General features: G+C 43.6%; 1 protein-coding gene across 1 annotated transcript; it reads left to right on the top strand.

The window, feature by feature from the left end:
- The first annotated feature begins 1 nt into the window (after position 1).
- Positions 2-27,823, top strand: LOC120981127 (cathepsin D-like). The gene is made up of 9 exons (XM_040410626.1): positions 2-157; positions 4,310-4,466; positions 4,598-4,721; positions 5,187-5,305; positions 11,286-11,485; positions 16,334-16,456; positions 20,047-20,191; positions 22,925-23,023; positions 23,526-27,823. Exons 1-9 carry the CDS (start codon positions 90-92, stop codon positions 23,685-23,687), a joined length of 1,197 nt encoding a protein of 398 aa, XP_040266560.1. The 5' UTR covers positions 2-89; the 3' UTR covers positions 23,688-27,823.
- Positions 27,824-27,956: the final 133 nt, after the last annotated feature.

Genomic DNA, 27,956 nt, shown 5'->3' with positions numbered 1-27,956 from the left:
GAGACTGCTGGGTCATTGCTGACAACAGAGGAACCCAGCGGACAGAAGTGTATATATACAGAGGGAAGGGGACAGCGCGCCGTGCCACCATGGACCTGTCTGCAGTGTGCGCTCTGCTGCTGTGTGTCCTGCTCCAGCAAGGATCAGCACTCATCAGGTGAGGACAGCAGATGGAGGAATCATTCTTCACATATGTGTCTATGGCACATTGTAATAATATCGTATTTTATCTATCATGTATCCAATCTATCTATCTACAAACCAAAGTAAGGAAATAGCAGCACTCCACGGGGGGCCAGGTCCAAAATCCTCAAATAACAGTATCCAAGTAGTAAGACAGCACACCGGTCCTGGTGGGGAAAAATCTATCCTTCTCTTTATCCTTCTCTGTATTTATCCTTCTATCTATCTATCTATCTATCTATCTATCTATCTATCTATCTATCTATCTATCTATTATCTATCTATCTATTTATTATCTATCCTTCTATCATCTATCTTTCTGCCTTCTATCTATCTATCTATATCTATCTATCTATCTATCTATCTATCTATCTATTATCTATCTATCTATCTATCTATCTATCTATCTATCTATCTATATCTATCTATCTATCTATCTATCTATCTATCCTTCTATCTATCATCTATCTATTATCTATCTATCTATCTATCTATCTATCTATCTATCTATCTATCTATCTATTATCTATCTATCTATCTATCTATCTATCTATCTATCTATATCTATCTATCTATCTATCTATCTATCCTTCTATCTATCATCTATCTATTATCTATCTATCCTCTATCTATCTATTATCTATCTATCTATCTATCTATCTATCTATCTATCTAATCTATCCTTCTATCTATCATCTATCTATTATCTATCTATCCTCTATCTATCTATTATCTATCTATCTATCTATCTATCTATCTATCTATATATCTATCTATCATCTATCTATCTATCTCATATCTATCTATCTATCTATCTATCTATCTATCTATCTATCTATCTATCTATCTATCTATCTATCTATCTATCTATCTATCTATCTATCTATCTATCTATCTATCTATCTATCTATCTATCTATCCTCTGTATTTATCCTTCTATCTATCTATCTATCTATTTATTATCTATCCTTCTATCTATCTATCTATCTATTATCTTTCCTTCTATCTATCCTCTCTCTAACCTATCTAGCTCACATATCTGATTGTGTCTAGCGCTCTGCGATCTCACTACCATTGCTACAGGCATATATTTACCTCCCCGCGCCCATGCAGGCTGGTATGCAGTTGAATAGAATAATGGATATCTGCTGCCCATAGAAACATAGAAAGTGTCGGCAGATAAGAACCATTTGGCCCATCTAGTCTGCCCAATATACTGAATACTATGGATAGCCCCTGGCCCTATCCTATATGAAGGATGGCCTTATGCCTATCCCATGCATGCTTAAACCCCTTCACTGTATTTGCAGCTACCACTTCTGCAGGAAGGCTATTCCATGCATCCACTACTCTCTCAGTAAAGTAATACTTCCTGATATTACTTTTAAACCTTTGCCCCTCTAATTTAAAACTGTGTCCTCTTGTAGCAGTTTTTCTTCTTTTAAATATTCTTTCCTCTTTTACCTTGTTGATTCCCTTTATGTATTTAAAAGTTTCTATCATATCCCCTCTGTCTCGCCTTTCTTCCAAGCTACACATGTTAAGGTCCTTTAATCTTATAGAAACATAAAGTAAATAAATGACCGCCTCCGGGGCAGAAACAATCCCCAGATCAGGAGACTAAACATTCCTATATTGGGACCTGTCCATGTAATTGCTCCAGTTTTCCCTGCTGCAGAATATCGCACACTAGAATTCCACATGGGTGAAGGAGCGTACTCCAGCATTAGTAAATATGCATCGCTCTGTTAGGACAGAACCTGCCGTAGATGTACAAACAAAGTCAGATTGCAGTGCTCCCCCGGCTGTTCAAAATCCAAGGGGGGCGCGGATAGACGTCAGGAACCAAGCGCCAAATGCAAAAAATCAAACAGAGGAAAAATCCAGCTTCCCAAGAAAAGTGATAATCTTTAATACATATGTGACTTAAAAGCCGACATACAATACATACATGTCTACGCGATTCGGATCACAAAAATGTGGACCCTTACTCATGATTTTCTGCCGTAGATGTCATCCGGTATTTGGGATTTGTTGAGAAAAATTACGTATCTTTGACCAGAAGTGTAAATCTTATACAGCATCGGGCCAAAATAATCTGATATAAGGGTATGATCCTATGCTGAATGCCTGTACGTGCGCCAATCTGTACCGAACGGGGCAGAGTTACTGATCCTGTAGATGGCGTACACTCACATAGCCGGTCCAGACCTGCACCCGATTTATCACAGGGGCTCAGGTGGTAGCCTGGGGGAGCTTATCATTCCGCCTACACTCGTTTTCTTGGTGTAAAAAAGTCGCAAACCCTGTGGTTATGACTTTATAAACACCATTGTGCCTTAATCTAGATGGCAGTGGCATTTCTCGCCGCCCTCGACACTTTCTGAGAAGGGGTGGATGAGGCGAGCAGCAGGCCCAGCACATTTATCTTCTTTTACACCAGTTTTTTGGCATAAATCCTTTGGATTAAACTTTCACCAGTCACCCAAAAATTATTTGTGAAATCCACCTTTAGGCTACTTTCACACTTGCGGCAGAGTGATCCGGCAAGCAGTTCCGTCGCCGATCCGGCGAAACGTATGCCAACTGATGGCATTTGTAAGACTGATCAGGATCCTGATCAGTCTTAAAAATGCCTGATCAGTCAGAAAAATGCATTGAAATGCCGGATCCGTCTTTCCGGTGTCATCCCGCAAAACGGATCTGGCATTTATTTTCTTCACCTTTTTTTCGGTCTGCGTATGTGCAGATCGGAAGGACGGATCCGGCATTCAGGTATTTTGAATGCCGGATCCAGCACTAATAAATTCCTATGGAAAAAAATGCCGGATCTGTCATTCAGGCAATTCTTCAGTTTTTTTGGCCGGAGATAAAACCGTAGCATGCTGCGGTTTTATCTTTTGCCTGATCAGTCAAAATGACTGAACTGAAGACATCCTGATGCATCCTGAACGGAATGCTGACCATTCAGAATGCATGGGGATATGCCTGATAAGTTCTTTTCCGGCATTGAGCCCTTCTGACGGAACTCAAAAGAAAAGCGCTTGTGCGAAAGTACCCTTAATTGTAATAGACCAAATATTTACTATAAAATATTAGTGATATGTCTTTGTTTCCTTTTTAAGGTGTTTTCCTTTTTTTTAGGTAGAGGTGTCAAACTGGACACGCACGTAGGGTCTACGTTGGCACCCGCATACATCCACATGCTTGTATCAGCAGACTTTGCATGTTTAGTGAAGGGAAGGGTATGAACTGCTGCCAGACGCCTCTTACTACCCAGAGAAACAAAGCAGCAATTCAAATCCAGCATAATCAATTCTTACTTTTCCCACTGTGAACAGCCAGTCTGGCCTTGTACACATTAGACTGTCTGTGGTTCCCGAGGAATACATTTATCTAATATTTAGCCTTTAATGGCCAAAGCATTACACAAATTTGCATTGAAGGTGTTGAACAAAGAAAGAGATTAAAGAGGTTTTTGGGGGATTTTCATAGTGATGGCCTATCCTCAGTATAGGTCATCAATATGAGATCAGCTGAGGTCTCACTCCCGACGTATGAGGAAGCCGCAGCACTCAGCGGAGCTCTGGTGAGCATCACACATTACACTAATCTTTATCCAGGCCCATCAAATGAATAATTGTTAGGAAGTACTAAGGTCCAGACCACAGCCAGTGAACCCTACAATTGCTACAAGCCTTCCAAAACCACTCCAGGTGGTAGGAAGCTATGGCTACTCCCAGGTTCTTCACCAGAGCCCACCGCTTGGCTAGATGAACTTTGCTGCTTGAAACCAAAGTTACCTCTGTGGAGCTGATAACAGAAAACCGGAGCGGGGTACACTAGTGGTAGACCTTCCAGAATGACCAGGTAGGTACAAAGGGAAATCAGCAAGCAAGCATGAGTGCCTGTTTTCAGGAGAGACAGACACAGTCAATGCAGTACACAAGAGTTTAATTCAGAGTCAGGCCAAGGTCAGTACCAGGAAAGTCAATTTAAGCAGGAACAGCGGCTACAGGGTGTTCTCTTCTGGAACAGCCTGCCGAAACTCCTGCCTGCAGTGTGAAAGAAGCCTGACATGCATTACTGAATTATCACCCACCTTCCACCTTTTACCTCAACCCAGGATACCATTAACAAAGTTTACCTCCATCCGACGAACTTTATCTGAAGCTGCTGGGGAAGTGGATAAAATAATTGGAAGTGAAGGATACAAGAAGTATTACGATGGATTTCCACCAAATGGAGGTCCTACACCAGAGACACTGAAGAACTATTTAGATGTAAGTCACATATGATTTGGTTTATTATCTTAAACGTTCATTGTTTATAATAGTAGTAGATACAGAAACATGTGGAATAGCTGCTTATAAAAATGGCACTGACAACTGGACTTCACACCCTCCTCCTCTAGGCTCAGTACTATGGAGAGATTAGCATCGGGACCCCTCCCCAGATATTTACTGTGGTGTTTGACACAGGATCTTCTAACCTCTGGGTCCCATCCATCCACTGCTCCCTCCTGGACATTGCTTGCAGTAAGTACTTCAAATCCCACCATAGTCCAATCTATGCATCTTTATAATGAAGAGTGAGGTCACCAGTTCTATCTTATTGTAAGGGTATGTTCATTCCTGCAGCATCCTGGATCCAGCAGGTTCTCTCGGATCGGCAGAGCTGGATAGTGCCGCTCTCCGACAGAAACCATTGACTAAATGGGGATCCAGCCGTTTTCCGGCATGAGTGCCTGTTTTCTGGCCTAACAAAAAACATTGCATTTCTACGGAAAGCGGCCAGATCCCCACCAGATCCCATTATAGTCTATGCGGTCCGGTGGTGCGGGGCACTCTCCATCCATGCCGGATCTGGAAAACTCTGGAAGGTTGTTCTCTGCTGGAACAGCCTGCTGGATCCAGTAGGCCACAGTAGCGGTTTCATCCAACTTTCTGTTGGGTGACAGTTCTGAGTTCAGTGCTGGATTACCAGACTCCACTTTTTTTCAGTGCTGCACCACAAGTATGATTCATCCAAATCCTCCACCTATGTAAAGAACGGCACAGAGTTTTCCATCCAGTATGGCAGCGGCAGTCTGTCTGGGTACCTGAGTCAGGACACGGTGACGGTAAGCTCCTGAGAAGTCTTATGTTCTGAAAATAAACATACAGTATGTGTGTCATCTTATGAGGAAAAGGTCCCACAATAATAATCTTACAATATTGAAAAAATATTATATTATATTATAAAATGTAAGCCCCCCCCCCTGTGTAGGTACGGTAGGTCATAACCCTCTTTTAGCCCAAACTTGCCTAGTTTAGTAAATTCCAGTGAATTCCACATCAAATAACAAAATATTTCTTAGGCCTGTTTCACATTTGCGGTAAACGGATCCGGCAGGCTGTTCAGGCTGTTCATGGCCTGCCGGATCCATGCATACCGGGTGCTACTGTGTGCTGCTGAGATGCCGTCCAGCCCCAATCACTATAATGGGGACTGCCGCTACCCGACAAATATGCCGAGAAGCAGCTGGACAAAAACTGCTGCACGCGGCGGTATTTGTCCGTCCGCTCCTTGGCATATTTATAGGGGACGGACGGAACCCTGGCAGCGCCTGGTATTGATGGATCCGGAAGGCTGTTCCCGGCCGGAACAGTCTGCTTAAAGAGGACCTGTCATCGCTCCTGACATGCCTGTTTTAATAGATTCATGTATTCCCCATGTGCATTAAGCCGGATTGGGAAAATGCACTCTGACGCCAATAATATGCAATGGCTGGGTCAGGTGTAAGTGATAGTTTATAGTTTTGTTCGTGACGCCAATTGCAGCGTGCGCAGGGTACTAACACAGGGCCCTTTAAGGTGTTGTAACACGTACCAGGTTAGGAATGCCAGAGTGGGGTAATGTCTTCGTGTGGTAATAGCAATAGTGTGAACGGTGTCTCCTACCTTGGTACGGCTGGACTCCTGGATCCTGGCTCACTTGCAATAAAATGAGTGTGGTGCTAGTAGGAGTAATTGTAGAATTTGGTAGCAGTAATTGAGATCCAGACTTTGAGTAAAGTTCAAACTTGTCTTTACTTGTTGCAGCATTAATCCAAGTGAGATACAGCAATAGTCTTGGGTCCCAGCAGGTATTGGCAATGTGTGGCAGGAATCTGGCTTCTGCTCTATCATGTGCCTGGAGCTCTTTGCAGGATAAGTCATTTGCTTGTGGCTCTGTAATGTGGCAGGAATTTATATCTTCTGCACTATCTGTCTTCTGCTGTCTAGGACTGACTAGCTGAGGAGGAATTTGGCTTCTCCTGGTCTCTGGACGGTACTCACAGTTGGGCTCACAGGGTATGCTTCTTCCTGGAATTCTGGAGGTGGCTGCTTGCTTATACCAGCTGAGACTGAAAGGCTCAGGCTGGGGATGATGATCAATTGTCTCAGCCGAGACAAGATCCTGGCTTTGGATCCCTATATCTGGGAGCTCCTAAAAGCACAGCCTTCCCCTAGCTGGGGTGGCTGGCACACTAACTCTAACTTCCTTCCTTCCCCACCCATGAGGCAGGACATGGGCGCAGCCCATTTTTCTCACATAGGGGGGAACTAAACTGGAATGTACTATTCCAGCTCAAAAATACTAAACTGGCTCTAAGTCCCTGTTGAACACATTGCTGCCACCTGCTGGTGAACATAGAAATTACAACAATGCATATGTAACAAGGATTATAATGCACATTAGTGAGAATATTACATGAAATTACACAAGATGACAATGTTAATATACTTAACAGGTTGTAGCGGGGTAAAAGAGTTTCGTAACATAACTCTGGGATGTTACATTCCCCGTTACTTCGAGTTAAGCTGCCCTCGGCTTATGCTTAGGAGGGAGAGGAACCAGCTCTGGGGTACCCAAATAAGTACAAAGTGCTGCATGTATTACACATATGACATACATTGACAAACATATAACGGCTATCCCAAGGTTCCTGCCCACATGAGTAGGGTGTCCTATTTAACAGTTTCCCTCTCTCAGTATAACCAGTGAACCAAAGTACTGCACTAAGCAAACATTACTGACTGACTTTGAAGTGTTCTGGACCCTTTAAACACCAAAGAAAGCATGAGGGTGTCTTTACTCTGTAGTCCCGCCATTATGTAATAGAAAGCCCGCAAATGAAAGGGTGGCATTATCCTGTATTCCCTTCCCTGCACCAAAGTCTGAAAAATATGGCTTATAGCATGATCACTATGGTGACTATGGGTAGCTAAATGTGGCTCCAAGGTTTTAGGCGCCATACCTTAGGCAAAGGCTCAGAATGGGAGGTATTTAGCATCTCCATGCACTTCCGGCAATGTCACAGGAGGAGGGTATTATAATCCCATGGAATTCCTGGAAGAAACACCTCAGGATGGGAGCAATCCTGAACATATAACAAGCGGGAAGGAGCGGTCTATGACTTCTAACCATTCCCGAAGCAGCGGGGTTACCCGTGTAGTTACTAGACCTGCCAACTAGACCTGCCAGGACTTACAACTTGGTCCTACCTGTGCACTATGAGTAGGCCATTAGTATTAAGCGTCCGCATAAAGGCAGTCCGTTTAAAGGGGTGAGAGCACATGAGCTGTAAAATAAGGCACATTAAAGTAAGTTGCTACACATCTGGTTAAGTGCAAATGTTAAGTGCAATTTCACAATCAGTGCATGAGGTCACATTGCGGCACCTAAAAGAGAATACACACAATGGGCATGTTATACTTGAACGTTGCATAACTTGAAAACATAGTAAAATTAGTGCAATACTGTCACATAGAAATCACAAAGAGCTCAGGTATACGTTTGAGTCTTTTCTTTGGGTGCAAGCTTTTTGCATTGCATTAAACCATTTTTTTAAAGTAGTGCAAATTTTATTAGTGCAAGAGTATGCTCAAATATAGCTTGAGTCCTTTTACTTGAAGTAGAATCCTCTGGAAACGGTAAAAAGTTAATTGTAATCCACAGGAATGATAAAATGTCCAAAAGCAGCATAATTAGAACCATAGTTCCATGAGGTTATCATGTAACCTGAGAAAGGGGGTAAAACAATGATAACTTGGATGCAAGGGGTTAAATGATGATGGAGGGAGTCCTTACAGTGCATGGGTGAGGACAAAATAGGGCAACCTGTAAAAGAAAACATTAAAACACAATGCCAACGGGTCCTCACCCGTCAGGAACAGTCCACGACGTGACTCCCAAATAGTTCCTTAATTTTTTAAAAGGATAGCATTTTTAGAGAATGACATCCATGTCCTCCTCGCTGCTGGAGCTACTGAAGCGCATCAGGGGGCGCTCTTGCCTCTGGTAGCTCAAAGTCGGAGCTGTAATAGTACGCCACTGCCCTCTAGTGGTGTCTTTAGGTTTGCTCACATAGGGGGGAACTAAACTGGAATGTACTATTCCAGCTCAGAAATACTAAACTGGCTCCAAGTCCCTGTTGAACACATTGCTGCCACCTGCTGGTGAACATAGAAATTACAGCAATACATATGTAACAAGGATTATAATGCACATTAGTGAGAATATTACATGAAATTACACAAGATGACAATGTTAATACACTTAACAGGTTGTAGCGGGGTAAAAGAGTTTCGTAACATAACTCTGGGATGTTACACATGACAATAACAATTCTGCAGCATCTATTCTTATGGCTCTATGTTGTGCCATTCCTTTATTATTTACAACTAAAAGTTATAAATTAAAGTCTGCAGTAAGGGTACAAAGAGGTGGTAATAAGTTGGGGGGGTGTACCTGCACAGTCTGAAAATGGCAGCACTGATTGGATAGAGCGAGACTATGCAGGTACACCCCCCAACTGGTTACCACCCCTCTGTACCCTTACTGCAGACTGCTAGCAATTCATTCATAACTTCTAATTAAAATAATAAAGGAATGGCACAACATAGAGTCATAAGGCTAGAAGCTCCAAAATTGTTATTACATGGGGAATGCATGAAGCTATTAAAACAGTCATGTCAGGAGAGGTAAAAGGTCCTCTTTAACGCAAATGTGAAGAAAGCCTTAAAACTGTGGGTTGTGATGTTCCTCTTTTTTTCTTCTTGGAAATGCATGAATTTAAGGGGAACCGGTAACCATGATAATGCAGTGCAATGCACAGGCAGATGTTATAGAGCAGAAGGAGCTGAGCAGACTGATATGTAGTTTTGTGGGGAAAGATTCAGTATAACGTTTACTTCATCCGTTTAATCTCTGCTCTTTCTATGCTTAAGAGTCCAGTGGGAGGTCCTGCTCAGTCATTGACAGCTTTCTCTGTGTGCTCAGTCATACAGGGAAGGTGTCAATCACTGATTAGGACCGCCCACTGGACTCCTAAGCAGCACGGATGAAATGAATAAAATAATAGTTACACCGAACCATTTCCCACACAAAACGATACATTCATCTGCTCAGCTCCTGCTGCTCTATAACATGCTGCCCACAGATAGGACTGGCCCCCTTTAAATGGAGCTGAGCAGACACAAACCTATGAATGAGAGGGACGCTGTTTCTTTAAAGAAGCAGACCTTTTTTACTGATCCTGGAAAACACCTATAACTCCAAAGATTATCTATGCTGTCATAGAAAATAAACAATGAGATTTATTATACAGTCCAGTACGTCTATTGTATACACATTCATTTAGAATGGTGCAATAGAAAAATAATGTTTTTATTTGCTTAAAAGGGTTTTCCGACACTTTAAAGGGATTATCTGAGACTAAAAAATGCCCCCATAAGCCTGGGCCCCTCAAACTGATTCTTCTTACCTGGCTCCCTGCGCCGCTCCTGGTCCCCGCACCGTTGCTGCTTCTTCCCGTGCGCAGATGAAAATATCCGGTGTTGGGGGGGGGAGCAGCCAATGGCAGGTGGCGACGGAGACTAGCCGCTCTAGCGTCACCCACGATGCTAGAGAGGCTCAACCATCACCACCTGCCATTGGCTGCCCCCCCCCCCTCTCCCCGACACCAGGAGAAGTGGCAGCGGCGGTGTGGGGACCAGGAGCAATGCGGGGAGTGGAGAGCCAGGTAAGTAGAATCCTTGTGAGGGGCCCCTTTAATACTGATGATCAGTATCTGATTGGAGGGGGTTGGACACCCTGGACTCCTGCCGATCAGCTGTTTGAGAAGGCAGTGGTGCTCCTGTGAGCGCCGCGGCCTTTTCACAGCTCGCCGAGCACAGCGCCGTACATCGTGTAGTGGCTGTACTTGGCATTGCGTTCAGACCCATTCACTTCAATGGGACTGAGCTGCTCCTAGGCCACGTGACGGATGAACGTGATGTCACTGGCCTAGGAACAGCCGATAGAACACTGCGGCACTCACAGAAGTGCCGTTGCCTTCTCGAACAGCTGATCGGCAGGGGTCCAGAATGTCGGACCCCCACTGCTCAGATACTGATGCACAGCTGCCAACTGTCCCGAATTTGCCGGGACTGTCCCTAATTTTCAGAGACAGTACCTGCAAATTTGCGCTGTCACGGGCCAAAAATGGGCCGGGCTAATGCGAACACCGCCCACAAATAGTTGTTTCTGGGCAATTCATTCATAACTTCTAGCAGGAATAATACAGGAATGGCACAACATAGAGTCATAAGAATAGATGCTCCAGAATTGTTATTACACGGGGAATGCAAGTAGTTACTAAAAGAGACATGTCAGGAGAGGGGACAGCTCCTCATTAACTATAATCTACACAAATAACCTAAAGCTGCAATTAGGTTTCTGGTGGCTGCTACTGGCTTAGCATTGGACAGTGCATGTCACAATTTGCACAAAAATTGACTATTAAATCAGTGCTGCCAGTGTCAGACTGATTTTAGCGACACGCCCCGACTGGTAACACCCAGATGGACCTTTATTGTAGACTGCTTGCAATTCATTTCTACATTTCTAGTAGGAAGAATAGAGTAATAGCACAACATAGAGTTATAAGAATAGATGTCCTCTTTATGGCAATATGTCAGTAATAGATATAGACTTAAACTAATATATGAGAAGTGCAGAAGACATTAAATCTGGATATTTAGAGAAGCAGTGATATTATCATTCTCAAGTATCGTCTGCCTTCTCTCTCTTCTCAGATTGGCAACCTGGCAGTGAAAGGACAACTTTTTGGGGAAGCCATCAAGCAGCCTGGAGTCACCTTTATTGCAGCCAAGTTTGATGGTATTTTGGGCATGGCTTACCCCCGGATCTCTGTGGACGGGGTCCCCCCTGTTTTTGACAACATGATGCAGCAGAAATTGTTGGAGAACAATGTTTTTTCCTTCTACCTGAACAGGTGAGGACAATATCCGGGAAGTGGCGAGGAGTCCTGTGATGAGATGTTGTGGCACAGCTATGGGGTCACTCCTCACCTTCTATGACCTCTAACCTGGTCACACTCAGAGCTCATCTAGAAAGCGACCCTTGCATAGAAAGTACAGCAAGCTACATTCAGTGATAGAACTAGAATTTAGAAAGTACCCTTGATGCTAGGGAGGCTCGTACCCCGTCACGGCCTGCTATTGAATGCTTTTCCCATCACCGTATGTTTTGATCCGCGCAACGGGGAGATGCAGCGCCGCCCATGTAGGGATCTGGACCAATTCGGGTTCCTGGGGAGCATGTAAGTATAATGTATATGAGGGGCGCGGGCATTAGGGGGTCATTATAACCCCTTTACCAGTTCCTGACAGGGCCATTTGACCCCCCACCCTTCCTGAAAAGGCACATATTCCGATTTTTTTAAGTACTTGCGTCTTTCAAAGGCATAAAAAATTTTTTTCGTTCAGTAATGTCAGTAATTTTTGCGGCTTTTTTTTAACGATACATGAGACTTTATTAGTATTTTAACAAAAATAGTAGAAAAGACAGGTGCACACTGCGGTCTTACTAAACCCTCAAACTGATTTTAAAATTGAGAGATTAGTCAACATGTCCTACAGTGTAGGGCATGTCTAAGCCCGGGCACCACGCCAAGGTTTCTCAAGTAGCCCGGGACCTAACACTCTCCTACCTGAGCCGTATGGGCGATACCAGGAGCCAGTGGGCAAATTACAGGAGCATAAGGCCGACTCACAAACAGCTCACCAGTTACCTCCAGCATGTGGCCATGCTTGCAGTGGGAGGAGGGAGGAGTCTGCGGGTCCCACTCAAGACTGGCTGGTATGTCCCAGGCCTCACAGGTGCACCTAAATGTGGCCTGTAGATGGAAAAACAGGCACATTTAAATAGGAGTTTATACACCTCCAGGAATCTCTATATATACAAACTGAAAAGACTAGCGTGGCATTGGAAGGAGGTGCTCAAACCCACATGCAGTTGTGCATATATATAGGGGAGCAAATCAACATGTTGACTAATCTCTCAATTTTAAAATCAGTTTGAGGGTTTAGTAAGACCGCAGTGTGCACCTGTCTTTGCTACTATTTTTGTTATATTGTTATATTGATTATGACATCCACACAATTGCTACCTTGTGCAGGATGTCTATTGTGGTACTTGTGGTTCGCTGGGGGCATCCTCCACCGTATGCATTTTTGCTGGGGATCGCCATTAGCAACGGGCCACAAGTGCAGGATTTGCTCCCCTATATATATGCACGACTGCGTGTGGGTTTGAGCACCTCCTGCCAATGCCACGCTAGTCTTTTCAGTTTATTAGTATTTTACTTTTATTTTTTATAACCAGGAACATGTAAAAAAAAAAAAAATTTTTTTCAAATTTTTTTTTTTCCAATTTTCTTTTTTTTGTTAATAGCACAACATGCAACTAAAATCTTTTATTTTAATTTTGTCCCCTTTCCATCACAGTCATTTTTATACTGTGGGTTATGGTGTCTGGGGACAGGGCTAGGAGCTGGGGTGCAGGGCATGGTGGTTTTTTTTTACGATTTCTTTTTTTTTTTTTTTTTTGTCTTTATTTTGTATTCTTTTTATTTTTCACTTTGTGTCACCCATGAGGTCATACAAGACCTTTAGGAGAAATCTACATAACATTTTTTTTTTATTTACTGCTGATTTCTCCTGTAACTGGGGCTGACATATTAGTCCCAGTTACACAGGGGATACTAACCTCAGAAAGGTTGTACAGCCTCACAGCAGAGCTGATCTGGGTCTGCTAAGACCAAGCAGCTCATGCAGACTCCTGAGAATCACCAGGCTCCTGGCAATCACATGAATTCTGGAACTGGAGCAGGATGCGGCATTCTGGCTTTCTGACCTCTATACACAGCGTTCAACCGTCCCTGCTTTCTCTATGGGGAGCGCTGCTCTCACTGACACCAAGCTCCCCGCTCCTGCAGCTACACTTTAAAAAAAAATCCATGCAGAGATATATGTCAATGTACATAGTAAATTGGCGGTCAGCAAGCGGTTAAACCCTGTGATGCAGCTATAAGATTTACAAAGCTTGCAATTGCAACTAGGCTTCAAAGCATAGGGAGCCAAGAGGCCATCTGCTCCTCCCCAGACACAAGTAAATGGGCAGAACTGGTGTTGGACTGGGATTCCTTGGACCAGATGAAATGTCATTGCGCGCACAGGACATTTCATCCCAAAGGTCCAATAGGTTATTTGTGACTCATCCCATAATAAAATGACAGGCTATAAATAGGTTTGCCTTCTGCCAGACCTTTAGGATCCATGTTTGTGTCAGAGGCTGGTCGCACCAGGAGATCCTCTGGCCACGTTGGTGGAAAACTCTGTCTGACGAATGCATTGAAATTCCGGATCCGTCTCTCCGGTGTCATCCGGAAAAACGGATCCGGTATTTATTTTTTCCGCATTTTTAAAGGTCTGCGCAACACTTGGTACCGGATCTGGAATTAATACATTTTAATGGGAATTAATGCCGGATCCGACATTCCGGCAAGTGTTCCGTCATTTTGGCCGGAGAAAATACCGCAGCATGCTGCAGTATTTTCTCCGGCCAAATACCGTTAAGGGACTAAACTGAAGACATCCTGATGCATCCTGAACGGAATGCTGACCATTCAGAATGCATTAGGATAAAACTGAAGTTTTTATTTTTTTCCGGTATTGAGCCCCTGTGACGGAACTCAATACCGTAAAAGAATAACATTAGTGTGAAAGTACCCTAAGAGAATTAAGATACGTTCGCATCTGCGGCATGCCTGATCCGGCACAAATGCCGGCTGTCGGCCAGAAAAAAAAACATTGCATGCAACAGTTTTTGTCTGGCCAAAACCCGCCATTTATGTTGGAAAGCGGATCGATCACCAACGGACTCTATTATAGTCAGAGGGGATCTGGCGGTGAATTGTAGAATCCTGCAATGCCAGATCCAGAGAAATCCTCCGGAACAGTCTGCCGGATCCGCTGCCGCAGAGGCGAACGTTCTCAATGTGTGACAGGCACCTGCGTTGAGCAATCAGACTCTTCCATTTAGGCACTGGGGGGGCTACAAATAATATGGGAGCTGCTGCTGGGAAGCAAGAAGGCTGTGTCTGAAAGCAAGAGGAGCAGACGGAGATGGGGTTGGAAGGATTTGTAAAAATCTTATTCACACTGTGCAGAAATATTACAGATTGTAGAGCCGTTTTACTTATCACTGAAATGAGTATAAGCCATATGTTACACGTGGATATTGTACATATTTGGCCACAGAATTTATTTATAATAATGTCTACCACATCTTAATATATTCATATCTATATCTATCTATCAATCATCTATTTCTCTATCTGTCTATATCATTTATCTATCTATCATTCATCTGCAGTCATCAGGCGCACTACTTGGGGTCCCTTAAAGTACATGGTTGTCGTGACGCCAGTTGCAATGAAGCAACCTTTTAGTGATGTGGTGGTACCCAGGTGTAGGAATGCCAGAGCGGTGTAGGATGGTCTAAATGTCCCTTAATGGTGTTGCACGTGTCACGGTGCTCCTACCTGGATATGCTTGTCGCCAGGCGTTGCCCTCCGAAAGCAGAAAAAAGGCTAGTAGTAGTATGGGATAAAGAATAAATGGAATCCAGACCTTGTGATGAAGTTGATAACAGCTTTACTTCCGATAAACGTTATTCCAAACAGTTTACAGGCTTTATCTTGGTTTCCAGCAGGCATTAGCTTTAACTGTGGCAGGCAAACTCCTCTCTGGCTACAGAACTCAGCTTCTTCTTTATGCTGTACTTCACTTTGTAATCTGGTCTGTCTCTAGATTAGTCCAGGGAACACTTTACTCCTGGTTTCTGAGGCTCTTTGCTGTGGCCTCCAGATCCAGCTGAGCTGAAGGTGCTCAAACTGGTCTAGGCAGGGCTCGTCCAGGAGGGACGGGCTCCTGCTGCACACCCTCCCTTGGCGGGGGGAGGGGGTAAACTAGACTAACTTCTAGCCTGAACTCCACCCTCCCTGCAGTAAGTGGGAAAACACCCACCACACCACAGAGGGGGGTTAGAATGGAAAGGAAAGCTCCATTCTCTCTAAAATTGCTCTGCCATTTATGCTGCCACCTGCTGGTGAACCAGGCATATTACATTTTAAAAGTTACTTAATAGGAAAAATGAATACACATTCTGCAGGACCTGGAAATTAATATGTAGGATGACACGTGGTTAACCATAGGAGATAGTGTCGAGGTGCAAAGGTGGTAAAGCTACTCTGGGGCGTTACACATCTGTATATCTATCTAATATCTATCTACATATCTATCATTCATTCATCTATCTGTTTATCTATCTATCTAATATCTATCTATCGATCTATCATCTATTTCTCAATCTATCTATCATTTATCTGTATATCTATCTATCCATCTACATATCTATCTATCTATCTATCTATCTACCTATCTATCTATCTATTATCTATCTATGTTTTTATCTATCCATCTACTTATCTATCTATCATTTATCTGTATATCTATCTATCTATGTATCTATCTATCTATCTATCTATCTATCCATCTACATATCTATCTATCTCTCTATCTATCTATCTATCTATCTATCTATCTATCTATCTATCTATCTATCTTTTATCTACCTATCTATCTATCTATCTATCTATCTATCCATCTACTGTACACACACTTAAACACTCATCTGTAGGTGTATATGTGAGGGGGGAAATCTACTAGATGTCAGTACATAACTAATGCCATTTGATAAAAATGTTTTTTTTTTCTAGAAACCCAGACACCCAGCCTGGTGGTGAGTTATTACTGGGCGGCACCGACCCCAAGTATTACACCGGAGACTTCAATTATGTGACTGTCACCCGTAAGGCATATTGGGAAATTCACATGGACCAGTAAGTAGTGGGCAGGGCGTATTCTGTATTGTTTTCCTGTAAACGTCCAATCATTTGTATACGACCCAGTAGATCATATGAATATATTGCACAGCTGCTCATATGAAATGTAGAAAATCCCGAGTCCATGTGTCCTGTCACATCCTATTCAGGATCACCTGCGTTTTCATGCATTCCTAACATGCACCGGGTCATCCTCCTTCCAGGTGTCCATCACCAGCCACAGGACAGCATACAGCACCCACCACGCAACATTTCGGGGCGCGCCCCCATTGTCAAGGGTATTCTTGATAGGCTTGATAAAGCCCATGTACTTGAGAAGCTATGCAGTATATTTATTACAAGTTTGCTATGTTAAATAAAAGACAAAAAGAGATTTACCGTGTGATTGTCCTGGAAATACACTTCGCTGTGCTGTGATTATGTAGAAGTGGAGCTCCGTGTGTATTTGGACATTTTCTTCCGGTTCCAAGAAGTTTATATATATATAAACCAAAAAATCTTATATTCCAGTATGGGAAAAGAAATGGCTGCAATTTTCTTTTTGGCCAGTTGGTGGCACTGTAGAAACATTCGTTGTCTCAAGAAAGAAAGATTCACTGCTGTTAGATTTCTATAAGGGCTCATGCACTCGGCCGTTCCTCAGCCGTGCCCATATTGCGGCCCGCAAACAGCGGGTCCCCAATATACGGGTGCGGAAGGTGCGGTGCGGAACAGAGTCATGGAACCCCACAGAAGTACTAAGGAGTGTCTCCGTGCCTCTGCACCGCAAAAAAATAGAACATGTTGCAGTGTGGACGGATCACGGACCCAATCAAGTTGAATGGATCTGGATTCGTCTGCGGAATCTATACGGATGTTGCCCGTGCAATGAAGACTGCAAATTGCAGTCCCCAATCCACGGACTGACCAAGCAACATCCGTGGGCATGCGCCCTAAGGGTGCATTCACACCACCAAGAAATACGGATGACATTCGCGTGACGTCCATGTGACATCAGTTTTTTTTTTGAGGATCCATTGTAACAATGGATATTCTTGTCTGAAGAATGGGACATGTTTTATCTTTTTTTTGTGGGGCCGCGGAACGGACATAGGGAAGCGGACAGCACACGGGTGCGCTGTCCGCATTTTTTGTGGCCCCCATTGAAATGAATGGGTCCCGATCCACAAAAAATGTGGATCAGATGCAGAGAAAAAATACGGTCATGTGAATGGGGCCTTGGGGGTATGTTCAGACAAAGCAGATTTGTTGCAGAAATTTCTGTGACTGAAAAACAGGTTCCATTCATCAGAATATGGTAAAGGCCTCTTCCTAGTCCAGTGACGGCAAGTTAATCGGTCACATGACCTTCAAGTGAATGGGCCTGGGCAGCAGTACCAAGCACAGCCACTATTTGCTGTACGGCACTGTGCTTGGTGTGCCAAGGAGGCAGCAATGCTCACTGGGGCACCACGGCCTCTTCAAACAGCTGATGTGATGTCAGGTCTACCACAATCAGATACTGATGAGCTATCATGGGGATTAATCATTAATATTCTACTCCTGGAAAATCCTTTTAATTGAACAGGAGCAGTGCTGCAGTACCACTCATGGCCACTACCCAGGGTATGGAGCTGTGCTGTTCTGGTACCTGTTCCAGAGCACAACAGCCCATACAAACAGCTGGGACAGGAGGCCCCCACCAATCTATTACTGATGACCTATCGGAAGCATTGGTCTGTAAGCCGTGCACCGGGGTGGGCTCCCCAGGATACAGCGAAGTCACGAGCAAGGAAAAAAACTCCACCACCAGCTTTTGCCAAAACAGAATTTTACTTAAACGTGGTAATGAACACAACCACAAGTGCTGCACAGTGTGGCTCCCTCCGATGGATGGAGGAGGAAAGCGTTGTAATTTACCTACTGGCGGGCACAACTAAACTGCCACACCTTACCTGTTATTACCCTAAAAAAACAAGAATAACTGTATGGGTGTGTGGTACGGGCTAGCCTGCGGTGCAGCACAACAGCTTACAAACTTACAAAGCTCTACAGGATTCCCCCTCCCATAACTGGTCCTGTAGCACGTGCCTGAGTATTCCTCCTGAGCAAAACGTCTGCCTGGCTTTAGTTTGTGGGAAGTTTATCAGCTCTCCAGTGTGAAATGTCCCTTTAAATTATGGAGTCCTTGCAATGAACAATAGCAACACTTGTGGCCTGACACAGAGACCCTAGATAGATAACTAACTACAGGCCTGGTCTCAGTGTCTAGGCGCCAACACTGTAATGAGGTGCGTGCATGATCTTACCGACCCGGGTCTGCTCTGCCTCTGCTGGTGACTCTGAACAGAACAAATGCCTCTCCAACAAGCATGCGGTCCCGCAGTGTATGTACCTTTGCTCCTCAGCTTTCATCAGCTTTCCTGGAAGCAATCCTCATTCCTCTGCTCAGGATCAGGGTCTTGGACACAATCAGCTTCACTCAGCTGCAGCTCTGATCACTGAAGGATGGTCTCACACCTGGATGCCGTCAGATCCTCTGCTGACACAGTTCCTCAGTCTCAGCTCCCTCTAAAATGGCTGCTTCCTTTCCCTTCCTCTCCAGGCTCTGTGTAACTCCACCTCTCATGAATATGGAAATATATGCAGTCTGTAGCTGTGTTTAGGAAACAGCGACATCTTGTGGCCAAACAGCAGAATGTCAGTCCAGATCATTTAATTTAATCTACACAAACAGTGTTCAGACAAGGAGAGCTGTTTCCCCATCTCTCAATATTACAGTTCTTTAAAATCCTATTTAAAGGCAACTGCTTGCAATTATTGATTGAAAACAATAAGCCTAAAGCTATTACAGTTCTCCACGCCCTGCAGGTGTATCAGCAATGCTTGTTCAGGGCAGGTTTTCACTTTGAAACCTAAATGTAAATGTTTCCATTTCACAAACAGCAACAAGAGATTTTTAAAACTGTGAAAAAAAAAAAAACTAAATATACTAGAAAGCTGTAGCAGGTCGCCACTGCAGTCAACGACTGGCGGCAGCAGTCACATGCCGCTGTTTTGACTTGTTGTTGTTTTGACCAGTAAGTAGAGTGTGGTTCGGGGGATCCGTGAGGGGATTATGGCTTTTTTTAATTTTAAAGGGCATCTGTCAGCAGATTTGTGCCTCTGACACTGGCTGACCTGTTACATGTGCACTTGGCAGCTGAAGACATCTGTGATGGTCCCATGTTCATATGTGTCCGCATTGCTGAGAAAAATGATGTTTTAATATATGCAAATGAGCCTCTAGAAGCAATGGAGGCGTGGCCGTTACACCTAGAGGCTCTGCTCTCTCTGCAACTGCCACGCTCCTCATTTGCATATATTAAAACATCATATTTCTCAGCAATGCGGACACATATGAACATGGGACCAACACAGATGTCTTCAGCTGCCAAGCGCACATGTAACAGGTCAACCAGTGTCATAGGCACAAATCTGCCGACAGATGCTCTTTAACAGCATTCTTAGCCGTTTTGAAATAATTTTGGGCTGGAAAACCCCTTTAATGGCGGCTATATTTACCAAATGCATTTGTTTAATTGCTATGTCTTACCTGATCCCTATAGGATGAATGTCGGGGATCAACTCACACTATGCAAAGGCGGCTGTGCAGCCATTGTAGACACTGGGACCTCCCTGATCACCGGTCCAAAGGATGAAGTGGTCGCCCTGCAGAAAGCTATAGGAGCCGTCCCACTGATTCAAGGAGAGGTGAGGATTTTTTTATTTTTTATTTTTCCTGAAAAGCCTATTCTACTTAGATGAAGTATAAAAGGGTAAAACACTGCAGCTCCTCAGTTCTCATTAGCCAATACATAACACATTAAGCATATAAAGGTAAAAACTATCAAATAGCGATCACTGGGAGAGAGAATTTTCAATCAAGCTTACACGTTTCGAGTATTGCCGCTCTTAAACGGAGTCTGTCAGCAGTTCAGACCCTGCCAAACTGCTGAAACCACTTTTGCAGAGCTTTTATTATCAAGAGTAGTGAGAATATGAACTTTTGTTCTGCTAGGTTCAGTTCCTTAGGTGCACTGGAGGCGGAGTTTCACCGTGAAGTGCTCTCAGCTGCTTCACAGCTGCTACTTTCTGTTGTAAGTGACAGCTGTAGCATCAATACAGGAGACTACTACAGCTGGCATAAAGAGTAGAGGGAAGAGGGCATGAAGCAGCTCAATGCAGAGAAACACTTAAAGGGGTTTTCCCATCACATACAATGGGGGCATATCGCTAGGATATGCCCCCATTGTCTGATAGGTGCAGGTCTCACCTCTGGGACCCACACCTACATGGAGAACGGAGCGGAGAGAGCTGTGGCTGGAAGACCCCGGGGTCCGTCCATCACCAAGCGCTGCTCCCATAGAAGTGATTGAGAGCCAACGCGCGGCCCCTGCTCCCATTTATTTCTATGCGGCAGACGGAAATAGCTGAGCTAGCGTTTGGCTATTTTCAGCGTCCCCACAGAAATGAATGGAGGGTGGCTGCACATGCGCGGTGCACCCTCCGTTCATTTCCCTGCTCCGTTCTCATCGTAGGTGCGGGTCCCAGAGGTGGGACCTGCACCTATCTGACAACGCAGGCGTATCCTAGCGATATGCCCCCATTGTCTGAGATGGCAAATCCCCTTTAAAGGGGTTATCACATGATTGATGTAAAAAATGAAAATCAGACATCATATAGTACATGACAATCTCTAACAAAACTGCAACCAGCCGTGTACCTCACATGGATCCAGAGATCTCCACATTCATTGCTCCAATTGCTCTTCTAGATTATCTTCAGCCTGGCAGCTCAGGGGGCGTGTGCTTTCTGCTGCAGCTCTCTCCCTATAACTGCCGCAGCTTCTTACAGAACACATGGCTGGTGGCAGTTGAAGATTTGAACTAAGCGCATTCAACCAGCTCAGTGAAAGAAAAAGAAAAAACAGCAGGTGGCGCTATACAGATGCATTTTATTGAATAACTCAGTGGCTATACAAAATTTTCAATTACATACAATTAATCTGTGTGGCCATTCCGCAAATTAGAGAAGATGTCCTATTTTGGTCCACATTGTGGACAAAATTAGTCCTTTCTATTAATGAGAATGAATATGGAGAGAAAAATATGGAAAGCTCTCAGAAGGTATACGCATTTTGCAGATCCCTGATTTGCCGACAAAAATACGGACACGGTCGTGTGTATGAGGCATTATACAGACAGCTTCTCCACTAACTTCGTACACCTTTTTTAAAATGAAGTCTGATAGCGCTGCAGACTCCAAAAGGCCAAGGGAACCTTTGGAGAATTTTTTTATGATTGCATTTTTCATATATTGAGCTAACAATAATTTTTTTAAACGTGTTTGTTAATAAAAAATTTCAGCTATTTTTGAGACATAGAGTTGTTTTTTTTCAATTTGGTCTTGGCCATTTTTCTTATACAGGAATTAAAAAGCAGTCTCTGTGTAGAATATCACTTCTCAGTCCTTCAGCTGACGGCTCATGTGAAACCTCATCTCTGATCTCCTGACCTCACAGACATTCATTATAGCTAAACTCTTCTCCCAAACTGATAAGAATATGGTCGGGAAATCAGAGAGAAGGCGTCACATGAGCTGACAGGACTGAGAAGTGATAATTTGCAAACAGACTGATTTTTAATCCCTGTGTCTGAAAAATGTCCAAGAGCAATTTGAATTTTTTTTTTATTTAGCTCAAAATGAGTAAAATGCAATGATAAAAAATTGCACCGAAGGTGTCGACAGTCTTTAAGTAATACTTTGTAATCTTAAAGGGAGTCTATCACGCCGATTCACCCTATTAACCTAATAACAGTGTTATGTCCACGGCATCCCCCCTATTAAAACTGTGCTTACCGTTTGTTCCTTGCTATCATCGTTCTGCAGAAAAACACTTTTAATCCACATGCAAATTAGGCTGTGAAGGTGCCCAGTCCGTAATCCCGCGCATGCGCCGATGAACGCAATATCGGCGCGTGCGCATTGAATGACCACAGTCGGGCCGGAGCATCACAGTTTACCCGGCGCATGCGCACGGTAAACTATGATGCCCCGGCCCGACTGTGGTCATTCAATGTGCACGCGCCGATATCGCGTTCATCGGCGCATGCGCGGGATTACAGACGGGAGGAGGGAGGTTAGAGCAGAGACTAAGGGCGGGCAGACAGTGCGGAGGGGGAGGGGCTTCGTATGAAAATGACCCAGGGGCCTGGGCACCGGCCGTTGTAACGCCGCCCCTGGGCACCTTCACAGCCTCATTTGCATGTGGATTAAAAGTGTTTTTCTGCAGAACGATGATAGCAAGGAACAAATGGTAAGCACAGTTTTAATAGGGGGGGATGCCGTGGACATAACACTGTTATTAGGTTAATAGGGTGAATCGGCGTGAAAGACTCCCTTTAAAGAAATTGCAAGCTAAGGAAAAACCCCATTGTTTTGCAGTACATGGTACAGTGTGAGAAGGTCTCCTCATTACCTGTCATCTCTCTGAAGCTTGGAGGACTAGAATACAACCTGACAGGAGATCAGTATATACTGAAGGTAAGTTATTGGAGTTCCTGTTATTTGCTGGATGAGTTACTCCTGGCCTACTGTAAGTGGTGCAGAGGTAGCACTGTGACCCTGGTGCCCAGGAGGTACAATAATTTCCACAGTGACTTTGGCCACACCTTGAGCAGAGAACCCCAAAATCACAGTGGGTAGTAATGGAGAGTATTTCTCCACCATGGTTAATTTTTTGTCTTTTCTGATCCCCAATGATAAATGTATTGAAGTTGTGTGTGTGTGTACATATAAGGTACCGTAGATAGGTATTCAACGGAGCATTCAATGGGTAGTACAGTTGAATGCACAGTTGTAACTTTACCATCTGAAGGTTAGGCCGGAGTTGGCAGACATAGACTGGAGCCAAATGGCTTTACATAGTGATGTGGATCCAGGGATCCTTCCAGAGCACCTCCTACTAGGAGTACCATATAGTCATACAATGCTACCTACAGGTGTCCTGAGTATAGCTACCCTGACTCTTGTCCTATTCCAACAGGTGACACAAGGGAGCCAGCAAATCTGTGTGAGTGGCTTCATGGGTCTCGATATTCCGCCTCCAGCTGGACCCCTCTGGATACTGGGAGACGTCTTCATTGGCCAATATTATACTGTATTTGACCGAGCTAATGACCGGGTTGGGTTTGCCAAAGCCAAGTGATGGAAGAACCACAAAGAATCCCAGAATTTCTTATCCTCGATGAACTTAATGCAACAACTACTGACTACCCGGCTTATGACAATGTACTTTGGTAATATTTCAGTGACAGCAATTGACTTGTTTTAGTTGCACCAAATTAGTCTTACATGGAAATTGCTTATCTCCAGTGATCAGGGGAAGAAAATCTAGTCAGTCGATGCCTTTGGAGAGCATATCCATCTGGTACCAGTAACACCTGGCAACAAAGGGTAAACTCCATTCTGGGGTGAAACGAAGTGAGATACTCTGATTGTTATGAGCAATGTTAATAGTTTTATGGTTGTCTCTAGCCCTATGTTATAAGGATGTGTTCTTACTACATAAGAAGTAAAGATGGAGCTGTGTGTAACTTGGCTGTGATAGGACGTCACGAAAGCCAATGAAAGGTCACATACAAGGTTCTTGCAACTCTTTTTGTAACAAGTCAAGATAAGAATTTCTATGGTGTATCAGGAATAGACTGGCTAAGCCTAAGTAGACTCATCTTGCATGTCCAATATGGCTTTATGTTAATAGAGCTACACGTGCATCTGCTTCCACCTTCATCCATGACAATCATGACTGGTCCAAAAAAAAACTAAATTCCTCCTTGCCACCAAAATAAATAAGTTCATTATTTGTAGGAAGATGGTTATCTACAGGGGCTCATATGTCCCAACAACAGATCGGCCTCCACTTGACCAGTTTCTTGTTCACATCTCCGTTGGAAGCTCCGTTCTGGGCCTCCGTTGCAGATTCCATCCAAAAGACCTGACAAAAAAGTCCTGCATGCATGACTTTTTTGTCTGGTAAAAAAGGTTCCCAAAAAGAAACTGAATGGACTCCATTATTGTCAGTGGGATCTGTTCAGCTCCATCATGTCAGCTTTGTGCCGAATCCGGCACTTTGTTCTTTTCCGTTATTAATGGAAATTACTAGCGGCGGTGTGAACTCACTCTGACCTGAAATCAGTCATGTCATATAAATCAAATCAGTCAATGGTCTGATAGTTGAGGTCTCCAAAAATTCTTGGCCTTTTTCCCAGTGGTGAGGTGCCCGTTCTTATAGGTTCTCCAACGCCCATTCATCTCAACGGAGAGCGAATCTTCTGCTCTTCACGGAGTGGAGACCACTTGCTCTCACAGGTGGTGAAGAGCTCACATCGGTCTGATATTTCTGACAAAAATCAGAAATAATAATGAACATCTGGCACATCCGTTAATTGGCAAAAGGCATAACCACTCTGTAGAAACCATCCAAACTACTGGAAATAGGTCCTGTAGGAAACAGGGGCTTTCAGTTTCCTCACTTGTATGTCCTGTGTGCACTTCTCCGCTTGACCCATTTTAATCAGCATGTCATGTTGTATGTCCAAGTATATTATTCATTTTATCACACTGGTTTGATCAATGATCACACTTTTAGTACCAACGTGGGTACAATTAGATTTGTAAGTACTACCGATCTGTGCATAAAACTATAACATACAATTGGTTTTGTCTTCTAGTATGTGTGAGCCATAACTTATGTAGGTGAACAGTTAGTATTTATTTCCTATTATGGGTAGCGTGGTCTGCGATTGGCGAAACTAAGATCGGGCATGTTGAATGTAGAGTGCTTGATCCTTTCTGGTATCTATCCCTGTGGAAGTAAACACCCTAGCTTAGTGAATGCCAGCATGCATGTCTTATGTCTGGAACTGTTTTAGAAGGGCTGGAGGCTCTAGCCTGATCTTCTTTCCCACCAGTCCTTGTAGGACAAAAGAGGCACATTACCTTTTGGTTGCATTGCATTGTGGTGTAGGGTAGAAGATGAGGTCAAGAGCAGGTTCAGATATCTGGGGGAGAACTCAGTAGCCTCATCCTTGACTAGTAATTATTCATGCACCCCTCTAACACTCCAAGACCTTCATCTGTGGCTCTGATCCACTGGTTTAGAGTTCAAACTCCACACTTTGGGATTATGAACACGTTCAAGGACTTTAGGAGTAATTACATTCTACTGTTTTAATGTTCTTTTGCACTAGAAGTCATATGCACTTCCTCATCCTCAGCTCAGTGGGATAATGATTGATAGAGATGAGCAAATCAATCAATTTCTGTTGACAGCCACTTACCATTAAAGGGGTATTTTGAAATATTGATGACCTATCCTCAGGATAGGTCATCAACAGCAAATTGGTGGGAGGGGGGGGGGGGGATTATCGATGCTCCCTGTCTGATGGGGTTACAGCGCTAGTCTACATTGTAGTTGGTGATGCAGGGTAGTTATGGCTTCTTCTCCCATTCACTTCAATGGTGCGAACAGCTGTAATTACACTGCACTACTACAATGTAGACGGGGTGCAGGTAAACAATGAACAGGACGCAGCACTCACATGAGCGCTGCAGCCCCTTCAAACAGCTGATCAGCAGGGGTGCCAATAGTCCAAACTCAACTCTGAAGTTGATGACCCTTTCAAAAAATGTCCCCTTAAGTTATATTGGGTGACCTGACTTGCTGTGTTTGCTGTTGGCAAATTAAAGTAAAAAAATAAAAATAAATACAAATTGGTTTGTCCTTGGCAGCAAATTGCTTGCGTTGTTGGAAGCCATACTTATCTTAGTCTGTTAATGATATTATTGATACAAGGGTGAAGCCAAAGGTTCCTTATCTTAATGACTACTAGTTGAATGACAAACAATCGAAGCATCTCTTATAATACCATGAGCATCCGCAAATACTCTAAGAACTACTGTATTTTATTACTAACTTCTAATGAATTACTCAGAGGTGATCAAATCCACCAAATTAATTCAAGGGTTTAGCTACAGAAGGAGAAGAGGGAGCAGTTACATCCAGGTTCTGGTGCCTGAGGAGGTCCAAAGGTCCCTCTGATATATAAGAGGACACCAGGTTTATACATGCAATATGGTGGGTCTCCATTACAGAATTTGCATTAGGGTCCAGGTCAAGACATGACTCTGATTCTGTACATTCATGGATCGCACTTAGAACATTTAAAGGCTATGGACACCTTTGGGCAATTTTTATGATTATCATTTTGGGATTAAACTCCTTTTTTCAATTGGTGTTTATTAAAATTGTTCAGCCGTTTTTTTTAGATACATTCGGTTAAAAATCTGTCTGTTTGCAGAGTATCACTTCTCAGTCCCATCAGCTGACGACTCATGTTAAACCTTCTCTCTGTTCTCCTGACGTCATACACAATCATGTAAGCCGTTATCTTATCAGTATGATAAGAGTTCAGCTATAATGAGTTTGTTAGCTGTAGTTTATGAGCTAGGAGATCAGAGATGAGGCTTTACATGAGCCGTCAGCTGACAGAACTTAGGAGGGACAGTCTGCAAATAGACTGATTTTTAACCGCATACATAACAATAACTGCTAAAAATTCTAATAAAGCCCAATTGAAAAAATTATTTTAGCCCAAAATGGGTAAAATGTAATCATTAAAACATGTTCTACATGGGTTCATAGGCTGTTCTGTATTGCCTAAGAAACTCCCGTTGAAGGCTTCGTTTACATTGGTGATGAAGGCTCCGTCACAGATTCCGATAAAAAATCCAGACAAAACAGCACAGCATGCTACACCATCTTGTCCAGTAAAGTGCCAGGATCCCTGACCTGACGGAAACCCAACGAGCCCCATTGACTATGATGGTGCCCATTGGTGTCCATCATTCAGAGGATCCGGAGCTTCAGTTAATTTCCGTTGTTGCACTCCTATAGTGAAGCAGAAAGGAAAGAGTCAGCGCAGGTGTGAACAACGCCTATGATGGTGACCATGGTCCTGGTGTTACTGCAGCCTTCAGCATATGACAGTAGACCACTGATCGTAGACTTTAGGTTCTTTTCAGCACCACAGACAGTTTTCATATTTTAATAATCTTTGATATGACATTCAACCAAACCTGGATGTAGCCTCCAACAAATATTGTACTTGTTATGCCTGTTCTATGGCTACAATTTACCGATTTTAGATGTACCTTGAACATTGATCACTCTAATGGGGGTTGATGGTGAAAGACAAGCTACATGGAGGTTCAGGTCTATTACAATATATTGAATATACTGATGTATACAAATGTCAGAAAATAAAGAACATCTTCCTATGATATTAGTTGGCTGTGCCTTATTCACTGGTGTAATGAGGAAAATACACCCCCTCCCACCACCATTACTACCACCCAGAGGGACCTGACGAGGGAAGAATACTTACCTGTTCTCCGACACTTGGTTCCACCACTG

The sequence above is a fragment of the Bufo bufo genome, chromosome 10 (assembly GCF_905171765.1).
Source record: "Bufo bufo chromosome 10, aBufBuf1.1, whole genome shotgun sequence".
Classification (NCBI taxonomy): domain Eukaryota; kingdom Metazoa; phylum Chordata; class Amphibia; order Anura; family Bufonidae; genus Bufo; species Bufo bufo.
The sequence above is the reverse complement of the archived record's forward strand: the minus strand, read 5'-3'. Positions and strand labels throughout refer to the sequence as shown.